A 16945-nucleotide genomic window follows, 5' to 3' on the forward strand; every position below is an offset into this window, starting at 1 on the left:
TCACCGTTAATAAACCTGACCCAGGGTCAGTTACACCCGAATCCCAGCTCTGCGCCTGAGTTTCATGGTGAATGCACGTGACCTTTGACGCCAGCAAAGGCGATCCCGGAGTGTTTTATCACATTGTGGTGGAGAACGCGGGCATCACGTTGCAAGCATGAGCATGGAGGACGTGGTGAAAGCGCTGGTACAGTCCACCGCCGTCCAGCAAGAAGCTAATCGGGTGATGATGGCCCAGCTGAAGCAGTTACCGATCGTTCGCTTCTCCAGCAGGTGGCGCAGCGCTTGGCAAGCTTACCTGAGATTAACCTGGAAGCCGAGTCGAGAGTGATTCACGTGAGTCGGTACTGGCAGAAGATGACGACCGAAGATGACGTCGAGGCATACCTGACCACGTTTGAACGGACGGCGTTGCGAGAAAAATGGCCGAAGGCAAGATGGGCCGGCCTGATTGCCCCGTTTCTTTCCGGTGAGGCCCAAAAGGCTTATTATGACTTAGAGCCTGAAGCTGCGCAGGACTTTGACAAACTGAAAGCCGAGATCTTGGCCCGGCTGGGAGTGACAACCGCTGTCCGTGCACAGAGAGTGCATCAATGGACTTATCAGCCGGATAAACCACCGCGGTCACAGATGTTCGACCTGATCCACGTGACGAAGAAGTGGCTACAACCCGAGGTGCTGACAGCGCCAGAGATAATCCAGAGAGTCGTCATGTACAAGTACCTGAGAGCTCTACCGCCAGCCCTGAGGAAATGGGTAAGCCATGGAAATCCTAGGACGGCAGATCAACTGGTGGATCTGGTTGAACGTTACTCCGTGGCGGAAGGACTCCGAGACGACGCTACCCCACCTCGTTCTTCATCATCTCCACGTGGAACCGGTAAGACTGTTCCAGGGAGTAGGGGAGATGGAAAAATCCCTAAGACAGTGGGGGAGGAAAACAGGACTGTCCGCACTGCGAGGCCGAGAGTAACGAACTATGGTCTAAGCAAGGGGCCCGTTAGGTGTTTCCGCTGCCAAGAGATGGGACATATTGCTGCGAACTGTACGGTCACTACTGAACCCATGCAGTGCGACGTCACAGACTCTAAAAACCGCATGTCTATGGTTGCACGGGTAGTGAGTATGAATGCCGGTCAAAAGGATGTGGAAAAACACTTGTGTGATTTAACTGTTGATGGCAAAAATGTGGTGGCATTGTTAGACTCGGGAAGTGTGGTGACTCTGGTGAAGGCCAGTCTGGTGTCAGCCCCAACTGGACCATCAGACAAATTTTCTGTAACGTGTGTGCATGGAGACACCTGTTCGTACCTCACCACGGTCATATGCATTACAACTTCCTATGGGTCTGTGCAACATAAAGTGGGACTCGTCCCGGCGTTATTGCATGATGTTATCCTGGGCCGGGATTTTCCCCACTTCTGGCAATTGTGGGAGAATCAGTTGATGCCCCAGGGTAATAGTGTACATGATTCTTCTCCCAGGGCGCGTGTGGGTCCCGAACCCCGGGAAGAGGTCTCCCCGGAAGACTCGGGGGAAGAGTCTGCGGGAAATGACCTGCAGTTCCCGTTTTCAGTCATGGCGGGTGATACGGAGGAGACCGGGGAAGAGGAGGAGGCCGACAGCTGTCCACCTCCCCGTTTGCCGGATTTAGAAGTTCAGAAAGATGACTTCCAAAGCGAGCAAATAAAGGATCCTACCCTTTCTCAGGCTAGGACAAATGTAAAAGTGATAAATGGGGTACCCGTAGAACCTGGCTCTAGGCTGGCATATCCTTACATGGTTCTGGAGAATGATTTACTCTATCAGATAGAGAAAAAGGGGGAAGATACGGTGCAACTATTAGTCGTGCCAAAACCCTACCGGCGGCAGGTGCTGGACCTGGCCCACGGACATGTGATGGGAGGTCACCTGGGAGTCCAGAAAACCACCGAAAGGATATTACACTGTTTTGTTTGGCCAGGCATGCATCACGATATCCGTGTATATTGTGAGTCTTGTCCTGACTGCCAAGCCTCTGCACCTAAGCCCCGGTTCTGTAGCCCTTTGGTACCCCTACCTATTATTGAAGTCCCGTTTGAGAGGATTGGGATGGATTTAGTTGGGCCCCTTCCACGGTCTGCACGTGGACACCAACATATCCTGGTCATCTTGGATTATGCCACTCGTTTCCCGGAGGCCATCCCTTTGCGTAACACGGCCACCAAGACGATTGCCAAGGAACTGGTGCATGTGTTTAGTCGGGTCGGTATACCAAAACAGATACTCACAGACCAGGGGACCCCCTTTATGTCCAGGGTAATGAAGGAGCTCTGCCGATTGTTACAAATCGAACCGTTACGCACATCCGTGTATCACCCTCAAACAGACGGGTTGGTCGAACGGTTCAATAAAACTCTGAAGCAGATGCTGAGAAAGGTGATAGACAAGGATGGGAAGAACTGGGACTATTTACTTCCGTATTTGCTTTTTGCCATCAAGGAAGTACCCCAGTCTTCCACGGGGTTCTCGCCTTTCGATTTATTGTACGCCCGACGTCCTCGCGGACTGTTAGACGTTGCAAAAGAAACCTGGGAGGGTCAGGTCACTCCGTTTAAAACAGTGATAGATCACGTCACACAAATGCAGGACTGTATTGCGGCTGTTATGCCTATCGTCAAAGAACACATGATACAGGCTCAAGGAGCCCAAAAAAGAATCTATGATAGGGGCGCCAAGATCCGTACGTTTGCACCCGGAGATAGGGTGTTGATCCTGGTCCCCACGGTGGACAGTAAGTTCCTGGCAAAGTGGCAGGGCCCCTTTGAGATTAAGGAAAGAGTTGGTGAAGTAAACTACAAAGTATACCAGGCAGGTAAACGGAAACCTGAACAGATTTATCATGTAAATCTGATAAAACCCTGGAAAGATCGGTCTGCCTTGTCAGCGGAGCTGGCCCGTCCCGTCTGCTCGCATACCATACCGGAGGTACGGGTTGCAGAGACTCTCTCGGAGCGGCAAAAGACTGAGGTCAAGCAGTTTCTACTTCACAACCAAAAGTTTTTCTCAGAAAAACCCGGGCAGACTACGCTAATAAAACATGACATCGTAACGGAACCTGGTGTCACAGTTCACGTAAAGCCCTACCGAATCCCGGAAGCGCGCCGTGAAGCCGTTTCCCGAGAAGTAAAGGCAATGTTAGAGTTAGGTGTCATTGAGGAATCGCACAGTGCTTGGTCCAGCCCGATTGTGCTAATTCCTAAACCGGACGGCACCATCCGATTCTGCAATGACTTCAGGAAACTGAATGCGGTCTCAAAATTTGATGCCTACCCCATGCCCCGGGTCGACGAGTTAATAGATCGGTTAGGAAAAGCCCGGTATATTACGACCCTAGACCTAACAAAGGGGTATTGGCAGATCCCTCTGGTGGAGGCTGCCAGAGAAAAGACAGCATTTGCTACCCCAGAAGGTCTATTTCAGTATGTGTATATGCCGTTTGGGCTGCACGGAGCACCGGCGACCTTCCAGAGACTGATGGATCGAGTCCTGAGGCCACATAGGCAGTACGCTTCGGCCTATTTGGACGACATTGTCATTTACAGCTTGGACTGGGAGACTCATCTCCAGAAAGTACAAGCTGTGATTGACGACCTGTGGGAGGCAGGTCTAACCGCGAACCCCAAGAAATGTCACATCGGGCTAGAAGAAGCCCGGTATTTGGGGTATGTAATTGGGAGGGGTGTTGTTAAACCCCAGGTTGATAAGATTCAGGCGGTTCAGGACTGGCCACAACCTGTCAACAAGAAGCAGGTGCAAGTCTTCCTGGGGATCGCCGGTTATCATCGCCGGTTCATACCCAATTTTGCAGCCATTGCTACCCCCCTGACGGATCTTACAAAAGGGAAAGACTCCGTCATGATTAAATGGAGTTTAGCGGCTGAAGAAGCCTTCCATAGCCTAAAACGGGCACTTTGCTCTCAGCCCGTACTGGTGACTCCGGACTTCCGCAGTGAGTTTGTGGTACAAACGGATGCCTCTGATACCGGTATCGGGGCCGTACTCTCACAAGTGAGGGACGGAATGGAACACCCAGTCCTCTATCTCAGCAGGAAGCTGAATAAACACGAGCAAAGGTATGCAGTCGTAGAAAAAGAGTGCCTCGCCATTAAGTGGGCTCTAGAGCCCTCAAATATTACCTGGTGGGCCGAAAGTTCAGGCTGATCACGGACCATGCCCCTCTCAAGTGGATGCACTTGAACAAGGAACGGAATAGCCGGGTGACCCGGTGGTTCCTTGCCCTGCAGGCCTACACTTTTACGGTGGAGCACCGCCCAGGGGTACAGATGGGAAATGCAGATGCCCTGTCCCGAGTGCACTGCTTGGCGGGTGTCATTGCTCGACCGGAGTGGTCTGAGCAGAGGGGGGGGATATGTGGGAATCATGTGGGAATAGTGGATGAGGGCAGGTATATCTCGCCCAGATTCCTTTCCTATGTGGCCCAGTCTGGTCAGTATCGCACCTGCTTACTAATGAATAATGGGAGGTGGATATAAAAGGATGCCAGGTGGTTGTGTGAGTGTCTCAGCCTGGGAACACAGAGCGCCTGTCTGTGTGAGAGAGACACGTGAGTGAAAGCAGTGCCCACTGCAACTGTGGTTTGGCTGGACGGGAGAAGCCCGCCAGTTGGTAGTTAGGTTGTCCATTGTTTAGTTAGTGCCGGACAGGCAAGGATTTGTTTTATGTTTTATTTCCTTTTGCATTGCTTTCACCGTTAATAAACCTGACCCAGGGTCAGTTACACCCGAATCCCAGCTCTGCGCCTGAGTTTCATGGTGAATGCACGTGACCTTTGACCCCAGCAAAGGCGATCCCGGAGTGTTTTATCACAACCATCATTCCTTATCTTCAGCACCCTTGGATCTCTAATTGTTCAGCAGCTCGGGCTATATCCACTATATTTTCCAATTTTAACACTGTACTGAAAGTTGGTATTTCACATGAAGAGTAAGATGCTATGCAAAATGTACCTGTCAGAGAAGAGAGCAAACAAAGAAACGAAGAAAGCCCAATATACTATAAAGTAAAACATGTACTTTATTAGGATAATAAATTTAAAGAACAGATACATGAGGGAGACAAAGTGCATATGTGCATCAGAAAAAATCCAAAGGATGCAGGGAGCAAACGGCATCAGTATGATGTAGTATTACACATAATACATGTATAGAAAAAATGAAATAAGTTATGGTATATAAGTAGGTTGAATAACTATATATAGAATAGCATAATTCAACTCAAGCAATAATCACACCAAAGGTCATGGAGCCATAAAATCACATTTGCTTAATCTTACCCAAATAGTAGTGACCACGATACTGCAGCGCCTGCACCCACTCCAACGCGCGTTTCGGCGTTGCCTTCATTGCCCCCACAACTTATTTCATTTTTTCTACATATGTATTATGTGTAACACTACATCATACTGATGCTGTTTGCTCCCTGCATCCTTTGGATTTTTTCTGATGCAGATATGCACTTTGTCTCCCCCATGTATCTGTTCTTTAAATTTATTATCCTAATAAAGCTCATGTTTTACCTTATAGTATATTGGGCTTTCTTGATCATTTCTTTCTTTGCTCTTTTAACTATTTTTGCGATTAGCCCTTGATTTGGTCCTCTAATAGCACCAATATGTGCTATGTATTTTGTATGGTGATTATATTTTGATTATAATGGTGCGTTATACATTGCCGAGTATTATCTTCACTGTCAGAGAAGAGAATAGAAGAGCCAACTAGTTGTTCAACTTGTAGCTTTCTTTGAGTTCCTTGCTGTCAATAACACTTATGTTTGTTCTGTTGTCTATTCACATAAATCAAATGTATGAACAGATGTGACTTGATTGATGCTGAACTATTAAAAACCTAAACTGACTGACTAAAGCTACTTTTGCATCCACCTGATAATTATTACACCCTGCAGTAAGACATTAACCTATGATAATTTCTGCTTATATTTTCATCTTGTATATCAGGTATTTCCAATGCACTGTTCAGTGGTAATGGACAAGCCATCAGTTTCAGAAGTAATGGGAAAATAAAGAGGGACCTCACCAACCTAACCATTGGCTTCCGCACTGTAGACTCTGTATCCGTGCTCCTGCATGCCCAACGAGAACCAGAAATCATTCGGGTTAACATCCAGAATAAATTTCTACATTTTCATCTGCAAAGTGGCAGCGACCTCAATGCAGTGAATCTACTGAGTAAAGAATCAGTGAGTGACAGCCAGTGGCACACTGTCACCGTATCAATGACAGCTCCTGGATCCCACTCCTCAACGTGGCAGATGGAGATAGATGGAAAGCCAGAGAAAACCGTCAGTTCACTCGCAACAGGAAATCTGAATTTTCTCAAGGAAGACACAGATATTTTCTTGGGTGTAGACATTGATGGAATGAACAGGAACTTTACGGGATGTCTTGGCACAGTGCTTATTGAAGGAATACACTTGCCATACTTTGCAGATAGGGATTATCCAGTGGTCAAACCACAAGTAGAGCAATTTATAAAAACGTCTCTTGAGATTGTTGACATCAGATGTTTAGTGTCTGATCCCTGTGCCTCTAACCCATGTTTGTTTGGAGGAATCTGTCGCGATGTCTTCACCCACCCAGTCTGCATTTGTCCTGAAGGAAGAAGTGGAGAAATCTGTGAAAATAAAACCACCGCGTGCCTGCCTAACCCATGTGCACATGGCAACTGTACTATCAAATCAGGTGGTTACAAATGTGAGTGTAAACCTGGCTACACCGGACGTAATTGTGACTTCTTTAGCTGTCACGGTCGTCCTTGTCCTAAAGGTGCCACCTGCGTTATGAGAGCAGACGGATTCTTTTGCCTCTGCCCAGCTAATGTCACAGGGAAGCACTGCAGGTGAGAACTAAGCCAATCTCATCATCACGTATGTTCTTGCATTTAGAGACAGTATATGATGGCCATTCTGTGTTGTGAAGTGGGTAGTCATAGAATCTGGAGTCTGTCCATCTACGTGTCATTCCATAACTGCACCTTCATTTTTATGTCCTTCACAGTTTGTCCTCATCATCTGCAAAATCATCTCTGAGTGTGGTAAGAATGTATGTATCATCTACCGCTAAGAGATGTGTGTATGTTATGTAGATCCCTTAGCTACTTCACCAATGCAGCACGGCTCCTAGACAAAAAAGATTACAGTCAGATGAAGTCACCATTTTCAGTTTTCTTGCAGATTTAGGAGAGATAGTTGTCACCTGAAATCAGTCTCATGTTTATGGGGACCTTTCTGTTATGTGCTCACATAGTTTTTGACAAGCTTTTTGGAGTGGGTAAAGAAGCACTAACATCAAAATTTATTCTCCTCTTAATATATAGTTGTCATCATATTATCTAGCACTGTGTACTTACAATTGCTCTTTTTATCTTTCTACCCAGTTAATTCTTCTGTTTTCCATTAGGTCTATGACATCACCTGATTAAAAACAGACTAGCTGAATCCTTCTAAGCTCTAAGAAGAAATAGGAGGTCAATTTTCACTTTATGACTCATGAGTCACTGCAAAAATCAGCAGCTAGTTAATATTTTGAGCATTTTTTTCCATTTCGGTTTTTGAAAATTGCCTGGTAGGAAAAAAGAAAATGCATCTCATTTCTTGGTAGTGAGACTCCTGCTGGAACTCGTTCCACACTAGTCACTGTCCAACAAAAAGGTTGCATAAAACACTTCAGGAAAAAAACCTTTTCCAAAAACGCTCACAAAAGAGTATTTGCACATAACGTATTTTTCAGTCTGCGTCCACCTGGAATTTGCTTGAAAAAAGTGCCTAAAAATAATTAACATAAAGTACACCAGTGCAAAAATGATATTTCTGTGCACAGGCTCAGTGTAATGTAATTTCTTTTAATTGCTTCAAGGTTCGGAAACTGTGAAGTGGTTAAAAGAAGTAGCGTTTTCATTCCTTGGGCAACTTTATTTGAAAGCCACCACGCTATACACTTGAAAGTATAGAGTAAATATGTTTTCTGAAATCTCATGCACATGCTGCTTATTGTTTCCCTGCAGATCTGAAGCAGTGTAAATCCGCAGCATGTCAATTGTTTTACCGTTTTTGCAGTATTTATCACTCATTGAAATGAATAGGGAATAAATGCATCAAAAACACAAGTAAAAATACAGCAAATTTTATGCAGCGTTTTTACTGCCAACACAATCCAAAAACTGAGCGTGTGAAAATACCCTTGAGAACAGTGTGTGCACCTAGACAAACTGCCCAAATAAGGAGCATTTCCTGTTCTGTACAAAATTTGTTTTTTTTATCGCATCAGAAAATCTCTGTTGGTGCATACCCTTAATCTATGTGCATATGGAGTCTTTCTGCAGAGGTTAAAGTAGAAACTGACAAAGTCTAAATTTTTGAGGTGTTTTTAGATTTTGATGAGCACTTAGAAAGTTTTCACTCAGTTTCGACTCTACGACCTCCTCCAAAACTCTGTGTACACATACCCTTAGAGAAAATTATCTGCTTTCCTCCAAAACACAGTACCATGATTGTCAAGTTGTGTGACATTTTGCAGAGGTGCCCCAGTTACATCACCAAAATAAAGCTGCAAAACCGAAACAAACCTTGAATAAGTGTGAAGTGGACCTGATTCTAGTAGCAGGCTGACGTTTTTAAGCATTGTGTAACGTGACGCGGGGTGGTAGTCATGGGCGATGTACTCATCTCTTACACTTTGGCACGTTACATGAAGGTGGGGGTCCTGGCTGGGTGTGTGGACTTTTGCTGTGAGGGCACCACGCCCATTCAGACTGCATGTAACCAATGTTACTGGTTGGCCAGGACCAGATGTTTGACATTTCAAGGAGGGAGACCACCAGCTTAAAATAAACTTTTTACTGAACAATAACTTGAGGAGGGTTCTATACAGCAGATAGGGGGTACACATCTTCTCAAACGTTTCCTTCCAAATGCATAACATTTTCCTCACACAAATTCAATCTATTTCTCTTCTTAATTGTTCTCTGTTTCTACTATTCCTCACTTCTTCACCACAACCCAGCTCAACACCACAGCTTAGCTAGCAAAAGTCCTTCACTCAACCTGTGGTTCCGCGTCTTTCCTTTCTGGGGAAGTATGGTGCCAGTGTAAGGGTTGACCAGGACTATAGTCGTGGCCAGATACACTAAAGTATCAGTGTCCAGGCCTTCCCTCACAAAAAGATACAATTCACTGTACGGTGTACCTGCGTCTCCAGGATCAGGTCCTCCTAGGTACTTCCCAAGCGGCGATGGCCCGTCTCCGAGGCGACTCCCAGTGATTGAAACACAGTCCATGGTAACTTTGAACGGTTTCTTTACTGACAATTTCACACAATATATCCACAGTTGGCGCATCATAGATTACACATTCGTCTTTACTTGCTTCCTCAGCTTTCCCTACTTTGCTGATGCTTCTATACAGCACGTGCCCGGACCGGACCTAGACTGCTTCCCAGCTTCTTCCTGGCCTAACCTCGCCATGGTGACAATTCCTTCTACCTGTTTTGCCGCAGACTTGAAATCATCCGCCACCTGGTTTGGCTGCCTCTGGAAAAGCATCCGACCCGTCTGTGCCGCTCCCTGCAAAGCTACAGCATCCTTCTGTTCCTCACTCTGTCCGACTCCCGCCCTAAGAGCGTCCGCCCAGGCTACGAGTCGCCACATCTTCTCTACTGCTTTGGCCCACTATACTGATGTCCAGTAGCCCGTGGATAACTTGGACTGTCGCTGCTTAAAGTTGTGTGGCTGCCGAGCTGTCCTGGGCCTATAGCCCATGTGGACACTTCGGGCACCCTGGCCTCGTCTGAACTAACTTCCCTCTCATCTGTCCTTAACTCCTGGCAGCCCCTCCTACACTTAACCCTATCCTACTAAGAGCTATATAGACTAGAGTGCCCCCCTCTAGTGTGCAAAGGGTGCAATACACTTTCACTATCTAAAACATAGCATTTTACAATGAAACACAACATATTTACAGCACATGGTAACACATATTGGGTCGCCCTCCCAGGGCTGTGGGGTTCTCGGTACCAGGCCGGTATCGGTGGGATTTGTTACGGCAGCAGTGACCCGGTCCGTGGCCCTGGGCACCCAAATAATAGGGGAGATTGAATGGTGGAAATGCAATGGATTAGATGAATAGCTTGTGACGCCACCTGTGGTGTTCGGCAATTGAGATGTTAAGCCGACGCTGCATGCAGATCCTCTGGGACTGGTGGTGTGGTGCAGCAAAGATGTTGAAGCTCCCCACAGGTGGAGCTGTAGTCCCAGTGCAGTGTAAAAAGGGGATAATAGTTGGGAGACGTGGATGGTGCAGAAATGTAGCAGTGTTGAGTATGTTGGCGCCGGAATGAGTAGAGGACACAAGGGCTTGTAGTTCCAAAGCTTTACTCACAGTCTGTAGTACGTACAGGTGCCTGCCTCTGTGCTGTGTCCTCCGGGTCAGGGGCTCAGTCAACCTCCAAGTAAGATGGAATGCTCCCTTCCAACACTCCGCCAACATGTGCCTTTCTGAACGTCTCCTCTATAGCGCCTTTGAGTGAAGTACTCCCAGTACTGAGTTACACTGGAGTTCCTCCTGTCAGATGTTCCCAAGAACTATACTTGTACGGCAGACAGCTGTAGCCTGCTTCGGGGATTCCTTATTCCTAAGTCCCAGCTCACTATCAATGTTGCTGTTGTGCCCTCAAGTCTTAGATAGGAGTAGTGCATTTACAGCCCACTACTCCACCGGTGTCTGCTGTAGGACCCTTAGTATCCATACAACCTCGGGGACCGTGCCCCGGCCTTGAGCTTAGAACTTCTAGGCAGGTTTCTCTTCTAACCCACGTCCTCTGTTCCCTTTTACTCCTACGTTCTGTACTAGTCTTTCCTTCTTCTGGAAGATCAGGTTTCTCTTCAATGTCTGTCTCTTTCTTTCCTTTCCCGTGCCAGCAGACCCAGGTCACTGTGATCTGCTGCAGCACTTCCTTCCTCCATCCCTCTCTCAGGGATCTCCTCTCTCCTCACTCTCTCTGACTCACTGATGGACTGACCGACTGACTGACTGAAATCCTAAACCTTCCCGCTCTTTTATGTATTCTAACTCCACTCGCCTCCCAGCACGTTTCGTATTCCAAGCAGGGAGCTACCAAAGGTGCTCTGCTACACTCCAAGCAGGGAGCCGCAATGTGGCTTTGCTACACTACTTTGTGATGATGGGTGCAGGTGTTGGAGTGTGGTCAGGAGCCTCCAACTTACCTGGATGTAGGGGCACCACACCTCAGGAGGAGGTGCAGTACCTCTGTGGCAACTGAACCCTCAGGGGCGCCACAATATTACAGTGTGGCAATACCATTAATTCTGGGTGGTAATACATGTGAACATGTAGCAGTACCATTTAGCAATGAGTAATAAATACAATGTTGAAAATCTTACTTAACCACTTTACACCAGTATGGCCGATACTTATCTTCTCTCCTACTGATGCTCTGGAACTTTCTTCATCTCGCATACTTTGTCATGTCTAGGCCTTTTGGAGTTATAAACTCTGTGTTTTACTGCTAGACATCTTATCCCGGGACCCTTCACTGGTAAATCACTTTGTGTCTCAGTCACTCTTTTACTCTTCCTGATTTCTGCTCCAGATCATTTTTTATCTCAGTCTCCTCTCACAGCTAGGGACACCCCAGAAATATGGCACTGATCACACCAGATCTCTTCTGTAGGCACTCTGGGATCTATCTGATGTCCCAACAGGAAACTGTCTCTGTCCCTTCCACTTAGCCTCTCCCACTCTGGGCTAGTCCCAAACATTAACTCTTACTTTCCATATTGTCAAGTAGCAAACCTTATCAACATTACTAACGCAAGTCACAATTCACAATAACACTTGTTTCTTCAAGGGGGAATGTGAGCAGTATGCCCATGTCCTTACACATGTTCAGAAAACATATGGTGAGATAGATTATAAAAACTTTCATTCAGTCCCTGAAGAGAAAGATCAATTTGAACTCCTTCTGTAGGATTCTCCTATCTCTGGTATTACCTCTGGGAGAGGGATGTACTCTCAAAGCACCTCAACAAAACGGATTTTCTTTCTTTCAATGAGTTAGACGAGATGAATATTTTAAGAAATTTATATTATTACAAATTAAAAATATGTACCATAATAAATTATCAGAAAGATTTACAGCTTGCAAAATTCTTTGCTGTCGTTCAGCTGTTCCTTTTGCTAATATCTGGATGGCACTATATGGTGGTCATTTACAGGAAAACTTCTAAAAGCATTTACTACCTATGTAGTAAACTGTTCTTCACTGGCATAGATGGTGAAAGAGTATATGAGTATATTTCATAGTAACGCCATTGACTCACTCATTAAGCATATACACATATTTCTCTAACCCTTGTCTCTATCTCCATGAGACCTGAGTGTATAGGCTCTTTGTGGGGTAATGCCATTTTTAAGTTTTCGAGTGATGATCACCCACATTAGCTTTCCCTCCCTTCTTACAGCATGCAATGATGTATCCCTCTCTCTGTTGTCTCCGGTCTGCTATTTAATGTGTTGCTCTACCACTTTTATATAATATACTGTATACAGATATATTCGGAGATCATATAAAGAGGGCGTTTCACCAGTTTAAACATGTTAAACTGACAAATAGTGTCTGTAGTGCTGAATAAAACATTGCTTCTAATCACAGTAGATGTTGGTATTGAGATCAGTGAGCAGAGCTATGTTGTGTGTTATTGCAAACATGCTTGATTCTGCAGTTCTCATCTCACAGTGCTGTCAACTCTACTGTACTTCTCTCCCCACACTGACAGTGCAGTGAGATGAGAGCTGCAAGAAGTGTTAGTAATGACACACAGGTCTGCTCTACTCCCCCTCTCTCCACTATAACAGTGCTCTGGGATAAGAGCTGCAGATGACAAGATGCTTGTAATGACACACTTCTTTTCTGTACCCCCCCCACTGATAATGCTGTGAGACTAGATATGGAAGAAGTGTTTGTAATGACACACAGCTTTTCTCTACTCACCCCCCCCCCACACTGAAGTGCAAGAAGTGTGTCATGACTCTAGACAGGATGGTTCCGCCTCCATCCTGGTCAGGTCAGGTCCGCCTCTCTTTGGTTCTGGGGCGGCTATTTAATGTTGGCAGTTCCAGGATTTGGTGTCAGTGATACTTCCGTATACTCGGTTTGTGGTTACTGACCCAGGTTACTTGTCCGTAAACGTTGTGCCTCTGTGTTTTGTGCTTTGCTGTGTATGACCCGGTTTGTCCCCTGAATTTTACCTCTGCATCCAGCTTTGTACTGCCCTGTCCCTCCTGGTTATGTGACCCCTTGGCTTGTCTCCGTTTACTCTTTATCTTATCCCTAGGTACTACGCTCTCGTCTGGCTTTTGACCCTCGGCTCTCCTTGACCGCATTTACTGTCTGTGCCCTGCGCTCTGCACGTTAAGTTTCTTTCCCTGTACTCATGCGCCGTGACTCCGCCTCCCTGGTCATGTGACTGCTTAGTGCCAGGTCCTGTGCTCATTGGATTAGTCTCAGGTCCTTGCGCACTGCGTGCCTTGTTCCTGTACTCCCTGCGATCATTCACGTGCCCCCTGATAGCGCCTCTAGGCAGCACCAGTGACACCATAGGTGTCATCACAAAGTGTTTGTAATGACACACAGCTTTGCTCTACTCCATCTCTGCCACACTGGCAATGCCGTGGGATGAGAGCAGCTGTTGCAGAGTTGTATGTAATGATATACATATCTGCTCTACTCCCAACCCCACACACTGACACTGCCATGAAATGTGAGCTGGAAGAATAGTTTGTAATGGCACACAGCTCTACTCCACTTTTTTCCCCACACAGTGAGCTATGGGAGGAGAGCAAGGCTGTTTGTCTTTGTCTCACAAAGAGAAAGCCAGGTTTGACATTCAGGGGATTGTGCTTATAATTGGGCAATGGCATGCAGGGGAAAAAGTACACACCCCTAGAGAAGAAACTCTGCTGGTGAGTGAAAATTATACCCTAAATGTTAAAAGCTAATATCTTCACAAGTCTGTAGACACTATTCTACTCATCTCTTCAGACACTATTCCATGAAGTGACCAGTTTAACATGCTACAAATTGTGAAAGGTTCTCCTTAAATAAGTTACTTTATATGTTTTTAGAGATGTACTGGAATCAGTCTGCCCCATGCATGTGCCATATACATGTCATCCACATCTTGTAGTAGATCTAACATCCTGTTCTTGGTGGTTGCTCCACAGCGTCTGAACACTGTAGATAAAAAGTAGATGGAAGTAATAGAGTTTTATAGATCTGTATTGCTAACAAGGTTATGCAGCTTTATTTTGTGAATGTTTTGTAGCTCAGTTCACTTCTGCACTTAGTGTTTTATGGTCCAAGTCCCCATGTAGCCATTGGCGTTTTGTACCACTGTTTATGTGTGCAGTATAACTGCTCCTCCAAACTCAATATCCTTTATTTCTAATTATTGCAGCTATAATATAATGCCTTCCATTTTCTGTGGCGATGAAAAGAAAAACGTAACCTGCTATAACCACAGTAACTGCACTCAGGAACGAGGGGTGCTAGGATGTTCTTGCCAACCTGGATATGCAGGAGATCAGTAAGTTGCACCATAGCCCCCCATGATGGATTTTACTCATACGATATATTAACACATCCTTTTAATGTATTGTAAATCTGACCACTCATAGATTGCTGTTGGTCAAGAATGCATGTGTCCTGACTGGGGAGAGGGGAGAAAGCCGATGCCATACACCTTTGGGGGCTGCTAATTTACCCGGAGAACAAAAGGACTGGCATGTTGAAATCCAACCGTATGATCCTTTTTTGCTGTTGTGATAGGGTCAGGACAGACACTGTATTAGGTAGATGGGTTCAGCCAAAAAAATCTAATATATATGGCCAAAACAATCTGAAAGGAAATCCTTTAATACAAGCACTTGAAATCTGCCCTTGGTGAGAGCCAACTTGTTGGTGTATCTATGGAACAAGTGGAGGCAACAGCTGAACATTTCTTTAACCCTTTTGCTACCACATTATGTAAAATAGCGTCATGTGGTCAGAGCAGATGTGTAGAGCGGGCTCAGAAATTGAACCTACACCACACCTGGTAAATGCCAGCTGTTATACACATGGCATCTGCCTGTAACAGCAGCAGCCGGAGCTATCTCAGATTGCTGCGATTTAACCATTTAATACTGCTGTCAATCACTGAGAGCGGCATTTAAACCCTTTCCGACATCGGGCATAATAGTACGCAATGTCAGACACCCTTCCTTTGATGTGGGCTCCGGCACTGAGCCCACACCTTTTCCGGAACGTCAGCTGTTTTGAACAGCTGACATGTGCCTCTAACAGCCATGGGTAGAATTGCGAACTACCCACGGCTGTTAACTCATTAAATGCCGCTGTCAAATTCTGACAGCGGAATTTAACTTGCGCTTCCGTCAAGTGCACCGGAAATCCGCCCATCGGTGACCCCCGTCATGGGATCGCGGGTCACCGATGGGTTGGCATGACAATCACAGGTCTCTAACCTCTATGGTTGTCACTGTCAGATTGCTATGAGTGCCGCCCGGTGGTCAGCGCTCATAGCAAGTGAGTAATTTTTCTACATACAGGCAATCTGATCAACGCCTGTATGTAGTTGAGCCGATCGGGTTATGGCAGCTTCTAGTCTCCAATGGACACTATTGAAGCACACCAAAAGTAAAGAAAAATGTAAAAAAATATTAAAAAAGTAAAAAAAAGTAAAAGTTTATATCACCCCCCTTTCGCTCCATTCAAAATAAAACAATATACAAAAAATCAAATATACACATATTTGGCATCACTCAGAATAGCCCGATCTATCAATATAAAAAAAATAACCTAATCGCTAAACAGCGTAATGAGAAAAAAATTTAAAACGCCAGATTTTTTGGTTGCAGTAACATTGCATTAAAATGCAATAACAGGTGATGAACAGGTGATCAAAAGATCGTATCTGCACCAAAATGACATAATTAAAAACGTCAGCTTGGCACATAAAAAATGAGCGTTTACCCAACCCCAGATCATGAAAAATGGAGACGCTATGGGTATCGGAAAATGGCGCAATTTTTTTTTTTTAAACAAACTTAGGATTTTTTTTTCACCACTTATATAAAAAAGAACTAGACATGTTTGGTGTCTATGAACTCGTAATGACCTGGAGAATCACAATGGCAGGTAAGTTTTAGCATTTAGTGAACATGGGGAAAAAAAAACAAAAAAACACTGTGAGATTGCACTTTTTTTTTGCAATTTCACCGCACTTGGAATTTGTTTCCCGTTTTCGAGTACGTAACATGGTAAAGCCAATGGTGTCGTTCAGAAGTACAACTCGTCCCACAAAAAAAGCCCTTACATGGCCATACAGAAAAATAAAAAAGTTTTGGCTCTGGGAAGAAGGGGAGCAAAAAACGAAAATGCAAAACCAAAAATACCGCTGGTCGTTAAGGGGTTAAATGGCTAAATTCACTAGTGCTCATTGTGCTCACTCCATGACGTAATCACAGGATGGCAGCCGGGAGCCTGCTGAAGTCCCCCATGGCTGCCATGTTGGTCCTAATATGAAGCTCATTCTGTGCGTCTTCATTGCTAAACCACAATTTAGCTCAATAGCTCAGTACTACAATATACTACAGTGTTGCAGTATATAGTAAAAGTGATCATGTGATCAGTCGTTCAAGTCAGCTAAGGGAACTAAGAAATATAGGAAAAAATAAAAAAAATTAAAAATATATATAAAAAAAAAGGTTAAATCACCAACCTCTTCTCATTTAAAGAAATAAGGAAAAAATATTTTTAACCATGTGTTAAATGACAAAAAGAAAAATAGAGTCA

The 16945-nt window shown here is 45.2% G+C and overlaps 1 protein-coding gene across 1 annotated transcript in view; it reads left to right on the plus strand.

Moving 5' to 3' along the window:
* The window catches only part of CRB1 (crumbs cell polarity complex component 1), a 169011-nt gene that overhangs the window by 127657 nt on the left and 24409 nt on the right, over positions 1-16945 (plus strand). The window contains exons 9-10 of the mRNA XM_073571722.1: positions 6017-6917; positions 14550-14678. Of these exons, the coding sequence (XP_073427823.1) occupies positions 6017-6917; positions 14550-14678 (1030 nt within the window). The remainder of the gene's footprint in view (positions 1-6016; positions 6918-14549; positions 14679-16945) is intronic.

Source organism: Dendrobates tinctorius, unplaced genomic scaffold, assembly GCF_039654945.1.
Source record: "Dendrobates tinctorius isolate UK_male_01 unplaced genomic scaffold, ASM3965494v1 ptg000029l, whole genome shotgun sequence".
NCBI lineage: Eukaryota > Metazoa > Chordata > Amphibia > Anura > Dendrobatidae > Dendrobates > Dendrobates tinctorius.